The 6,000-nt window shown below is 35.4% G+C and overlaps 2 protein-coding genes across 2 annotated transcripts in view; one reads left to right on the top strand and one right to left on the bottom strand.

Annotated features, from left to right (window-relative positions):
* The first annotated feature begins 2,004 nt into the window (after nucleotides 1-2,004).
* LOC149239979 (uncharacterized) lies at nucleotides 2,005-2,385 on the top strand. Its single transcript, XM_089370020.1, has one exon. The coding sequence runs from the start codon at nucleotides 2,005-2,007 to the stop codon at nucleotides 2,383-2,385; it is 381 nt and encodes a 126-aa protein (XP_089226146.1).
* Nucleotides 2,386-3,075: 690 nt separating this feature from the next.
* LOC149239977 (uncharacterized) overlaps nucleotides 3,076-6,000 on the bottom strand; it is a 434,082-nt gene continuing 431,157 nt past the window's right edge. The window contains exons 8-10 of the mRNA XM_089373600.1: nucleotides 4,058-4,136; nucleotides 3,851-3,901; nucleotides 3,076-3,695 (exon numbers count right to left, since the gene is read on the bottom strand). Of these exons, the coding sequence (XP_089229726.1) occupies nucleotides 3,612-3,695; nucleotides 3,851-3,901; nucleotides 4,058-4,136 (214 nt within the window). The 3' untranslated portion in view covers nucleotides 3,076-3,611. The remainder of the gene's footprint in view (nucleotides 3,696-3,850; nucleotides 3,902-4,057; nucleotides 4,137-6,000) is intronic.

Here is a 6,000-nt window from a genome sequence, read left to right as displayed (position 1 = left end):
CTAGATCATGAAAACAGTATGAAGATAATGTATTGTATTGTATCTTATTACAGGTCTCCTCCCAGCATTGAAAGAACTTCGGATCCTCCTAATAAAGCATTTCACCCAATAAACGGCCTCATACTTTAGGGGGCAACTGTTATAGACATTTTTGTGCCTTGCAGCTCCAAGCATGAAATGTCCATAAACCAAGGGATCCTAAGTCCCTAAAAGTGTTGTTCCGACCCCTAAAGGAACAAGGTCAACAAATTACAGCTTCTCCCAGAAGTTCTCCACCAGAAAATGCTCAGAATCAGTCAAATCAAGATCATTTCAGCTGCTCCACTGGCTAGCTACGTTGCATAGCACCCAAATACACTAGCTAGGTGTGTTGCAACGCACCTAAATGCACTATCAGGGTGCGTTGAGCGGGAAATGACAAATGGCAGTGCATTCCGCGAGGTGGAAAGACAATGGAAGCTTTCAGAATCTTCTCCAATGACACTTGCCTCACTGAATTCGACCAAGGATGAGTAAGAGGCTCTCAGTCTCCAAGTGGAAGCAAGAACTGACAGAGAGAAGCCACTAATTAATTCATGAGCTGACTCATCCTCCTTGCATACATCTATATATGGATCCCTCATCCCAGAGATCCAGAGGCTGGAATTTTGTGCTTTGCAAAGAATTGCTGTTGGTTTTGAGATAGATATCAGAGTATTGGGTGATTTATGCTTTGTTGAGGTGAAGAGGGGCTTCTTTGTTGGGAGGTTGATGCTGGATCAGGAATCATCGGTTGTAACTCCTCCTGGATCTTCTTGTTATATCAATAAAACTATTTGAGTTTCTCCTACATGCTTGTGTATCATTGATGCTTGTTACATTTGTATGTTTACCTTAAATCTGATCCTAAGCTATTTATGAATATAAACCCGTCTTTGTATAGTTTCCTTCTTCTGTGATCTTGCAGGTACTTGGTGAAGCTGGGCAAGTAAGGGAGCAGGTAGCTGGATGCTGTCAAAGAGGAGAGAGACTGGATCAAAGGACTAGCGCAAGACACAGGTTGGTTCATCCTATTCCTCTTCGTTTATAGTTCATAAAGAAGAATACAAAAGTAGTTTCTCTGTTTGTTTCTAAGGTCACTGTCACACCTTAGTGGGATAGGGTCGTTCTGAATAGACACTTTTCCCGGTAACAGTAAGTTTTGATGTGGTTTCTTTGTTTACAAAGATTCCTCTAGATGAAGTTGTTCATGTTATAAAGATAGCCATCGATCCTGAAACAACAAAACTTGCAAAAATTTGTTTACGGTCCACTCTTTTCAGCTTTCAAGACCATTATTATGAACAAATATTGGGATTCGCCATGGGTTCTCCACTCTCACCTATTGTCGCCAACTTATACATGGAGTACTTTGAAAGAAAAGCCCTTGACTCATACCCTTTGAAACCAGCTTGGTGGAAAATATTTGTTGATGACACAAACTTAAAATGGACTCATGGCAAGGCTGAGCTGGAGAAGTTTTTCAATCATCTTAACTCTATATCTCCCAAAATCCAGTTTATTATGGAGCTTGAAGAGAAAGGTAATATCCCCTTTCTAGATGTTCTCACCAGTAGAAAAGAGGATGGAACTTTGGGACACCAGGTCTATAGGAAGAAAACACATACTAATATCTATCTTCATGCTGACTCATACCATCATCCATCCCAAAAATCTGGCGTCTTAAACACTCTAGCTGTTAGGGCTCTTAGGATTTCTGACCCTGATCACCTAAATGAGGAGATTGAACATTTAACTTTGGTCTTCAAAAACCTAGGATACAAAGAGTTTAGTATTAAAAAAGCTATAAGAAGAGCTCAGGATAAGATCCTCTCTAAGAGTCCTCTTGAAAACAAGAAAGATAAAGAAAATTGTGGGAGAGTATACCTTTCATTCATCCAAGGGATTACGGATAAGATCGCAAATTTTTTAAGAAAGAATAACATAAACACTCAATTTACAACATCTGGAACAATAAGGCAAATGATGAGGTCAGTCAAGGATAACATTGATCATCGAGAGCTCAAGGGTGTGTACAAGATTGATTGCTCTTCTGGCAAGAGTTATATTGAGGAAATAGGTCGGTCTCTAAGAATAAGACTTAAAGAGCACGGAGACGATATAAAGAATGGGAGATCCCGTACATCAGCCCTTGCGGAACACTCATCCAAAACTAAACATCATGTGTGTCTAGAAGATGCTAAAATAATTGCTAGAGAGGATAATTATCAAAAGAGGAAAACCAGAGAGGCCATCGAAATTATGAAATTTCCTCAGAACCTCAACCGGGACAATGGGAGTGAGATTAGTGGCAATTGGCTTCCCCTGATTAGACAAATAAATCCCTCGAAACCTTTAGAAGCATAGTATCATAGGTTTTCAAAATTAATAAGATTAATAAGATTAATAAATTAAATTAAATTAAATTAAAATAATTAAATTACATTAATCAATTAAAATAGTTAAATTTAATTAAATTAATTAAAATAAATTAATAAATTAATCAAATAATAATAATAATAATTTTGTTTTAATTAATTAAATTAATTTTGAAAATTAAAGTTAAAACTGAAAGTTAAATAAAAATTAACATTGGATAAAATAAGATAAATTAAAAATTAATGAATTAATTGATCAAAATAAAAGTTTACTTATTTATCAATTAAACAATTAGGGTTAAACAAAATTATGAATTAAATTAATCAATCAAATAAAATAAAATTAATTAACTAATTAATTGAATTAATTAAACAAGAATGTTTCTTTATTTATTACTTAGGATTAATTAACTAAAATAAAATAAAAATAATAATAAAAACAATGGATAGAATTATAATTAATTAATTGATTAATTAAAACAATTTATAAATTAATTATATTAATTAAAAGATATTTTTAGATTCTTAGGCTAAATAAAATAAAAATAAGAAAATTAATAGAAAGGACAATAAAACCAACCTATAATCAAGGGAATAAAAAGGATTAATAATCTACATATTAAAATCAATTAAGTAAAACAATTAAAATAAAAATAAAAATTGATTAATTAAACTAAAATTACTATAATATTCATATGTATATATATATATGAGGGTCGGCTTCTTTATATAAAATTTATCAAGATTTAGGTTTATTTATACTCTGGTCCCATGATTCTTCTCTCAAAGAACTATCAATCATATTCTAAAAATTAGTCCTGATGATGGACCCCCTTTGGGGTTTGAAAAGTCGACAGATTGAACATGATACTGTGGATAATCTGGATCATGCTACTCCATGCTATCATATTGTCAAAAAGGGAGGTTATTTTGTTGTCACGCAGCTCATTTCTTGTCGTGATATCTAATCAATTGTGTTGTTGTCACGCAGCTCATTTCTTGTCGTGATATCTAATCAATTGTGTGCCGATAAGCCAATTTTTTTTCTGAAAGCCCAAGGCAAGATTATGTTGCAATCAAAGCATCGGTAAGGTTATTTACACTGCAGAAATACCAATAAGGCACTTAATGGAAATGATAATGACTTTCCAAAAGAATAACTTGACATGTTCACCCACAGAAAGTGTTTGGTCTCGGACGAGCTACTGCAAGCACTTAAAGAACTCTTCCCATTACCCTTTGCACTGCTTGCTTGATCCCCTCCCTCTCAATGGAAGTCTCTAAGTGTACTTCTTGTACCTGTTTGCAAGATCACGATTCTAATTGTTAGTTTACCTTAAGAGTACTTGCCCAGTTCAATATTTTATAAACCTGTCATTGCTTTTATCAATATGTACATCAAAAAACATTACAACTTGTTCGTTCAAAAGCTATAATAAATATAAAGAAGATACCAGTCTGCCAGCACGAGCGAGAAGGGTGAATTTGCCACCCTCAACTGGCATCTGCAAAACATGTTATACATTATTAAGAAACAAAAAGAATGGAATGGAAGGACAGACATAATTCAATGCCTCCTGTTTCTGGATACCATGTTTGAGTGATAAAATCACCTAATATAAACAATTCCAGTCAAACCTCTTGCTAACAATGCAACTTACATTTGAAAGCCAAAGCTCCAAGTCTTGGGAAACAACGCGTTTTTCAAGCACTCGTCTTCCAATTTTAACATTGGTTATTCTGCAATTGGATAAGCATAGTAGTTTGTGAGAAACATAAATCGAATATCTAGATTCTAAACCCTTCCCTCATCATGTATAGTCTCAAATATCTCAGGAAAAGGCTACTATAATGATTAATCCCAAACTAATGCCAATAAAAATCATATCATGAATACCTAACAAAATGCCAAAGATGCTTAACTCAAAAGAAGTCGAGCACTAGCATATTATCTGACATGTTGTATAATCATTTGGTGTGACAATACAAAATCTTCACTCATCAGTTTAGGAGTGGCAAATGTTGTGTTTGACATGGACACGTGTTGAGCTCCAGATCATCCAAAATCCATCCTGTCTTCTCTTGAAAAGAGTGTAGTGAACAAAGCTTTTTCTTCCATTTATTTGAGTTGAATAGATTTTAGGATCCACATTGGCACCTTGTCCGGAAGGACCTCATGCTTGCTATCCTCTTCTCTATAGAATTTTAGAACTACAAAATAGGGAATATTGCATATATTTTTCTGGAAATATTGCATCAATTTTTAATTCAACATTTTGGACCAGACTATTGTGCCCATCTTGAGGAATAATTATGCAACAATGTACCGGGGGTGAGGTTAGATATAACAAAGGAAAGGATACTAGTACAGATATTGATATGGGGATACAGATATACCCATTGATTGTTTTCTAACCAAGACAGCTAGATGTGGTGTTAATGCAAACACACATAAACATAGATTAATTCTAGGTCAAATTACATGCAGAAGCAGAGTTAGTTGTCAAAATAATCCTATATAATATTATAACCTACAAAAATGGATGCCATGCACAAGTCTTTACGTAGTTTTCTGTGGCTTTGAATATTATCACATGTATAGTCATAAAATAACAGCATTCAATGTTGTAGACATATAGAGCCTGCCTAATATCTCACGAATGCTGCATCAAATGTTTTATTGGCAGCAAAATCTAGAAAATAGTTTAATAGATTTCTTCCCAGATAAGGCTATTAGCTGACTTGCATCTGCATGATACATTGAATCTGGTCCCAAATGTATCAAGATTCAATCCCATACAGATCTAAGCTATATCCCTTCCTAATATAGATACATGAACGATGCAATACTCATTTAAGAAGGATATGGAAATGGTATGTGTTAACCCTCCTTCCAGCAGGGGTACCTCTAGTAAAATTGTTCAATTTCATTTGCATTTTGATGAGCAGGGCAGACTGGAGACATGGCTGTTTTTACTATGATTTTGGGCACCTTCACGTTTCCCAAGGCACTTCACGAATCCCAACGCATAGGGTCCCCACTCCAAAATTCAACAAGGGCTCACTGTGATCAGCAAAAGGTATACTTGAAATGCCACATTGAACTTCTGGCAATAGGGAGATTTTTCAAGGTGGATCTCATCTCTAAAGAAGGACATGGACATATAAAGGTAGCAAATCAAATGGACGTTGCATGTGCTATATTCCACATTGCACGTGGGTCATAAGGCCTCCTATAAGCTATGCAAGCTTTTTCAAGCTCAAAAGAGGAGGCATGTGATGTTACCATGCAAAACAATGAAGTCATTGCCTCCTAGATCAACTCGCCACCTCTTCCAAGCATTGGGGTCCAAGGTCAACAATGGGAAAGTTGGGGAGTAAAGTGAATGTTGGGGGAGACTAAAGTGGTCAATCAAACATCCCTCTAGCCTCCTCAAGTAAAAAACTAGCCAAATCAAGCAAGACATTAGCCATCTCATGCAAATCAAGCCCCTCTCCTCCTAGGCATTGGTCACCTTAGTGAACTCTGAGGGTTTTAAGGTGAAGGTTGAGCTAGGAAAGAGGAACATTGGGCTAGTTGATCACACTTTTTCAACAAGTCCAA

This window comes from Pinus tabuliformis, chromosome 8 (assembly GCF_031772625.1).
Source record: "Pinus tabuliformis cultivar Carrire ecotype Pingquan chromosome 8, CPIR1, whole genome shotgun sequence".
NCBI classification, from domain to species: Eukaryota; Viridiplantae; Streptophyta; class Pinopsida; order Pinales; family Pinaceae; genus Pinus; species Pinus tabuliformis.
This window is presented reverse-complemented; position numbering and strand designations above follow the sequence as displayed.

Excerpts from the sequence above, each read along its gene's own strand:
- LOC149239979 (XM_089370020.1), top strand. The coding sequence starts at position 2,005 with ATGAGGTCAGTCAAGGATAACATTGATCATCGAGAGCTCAAGGGTGTG.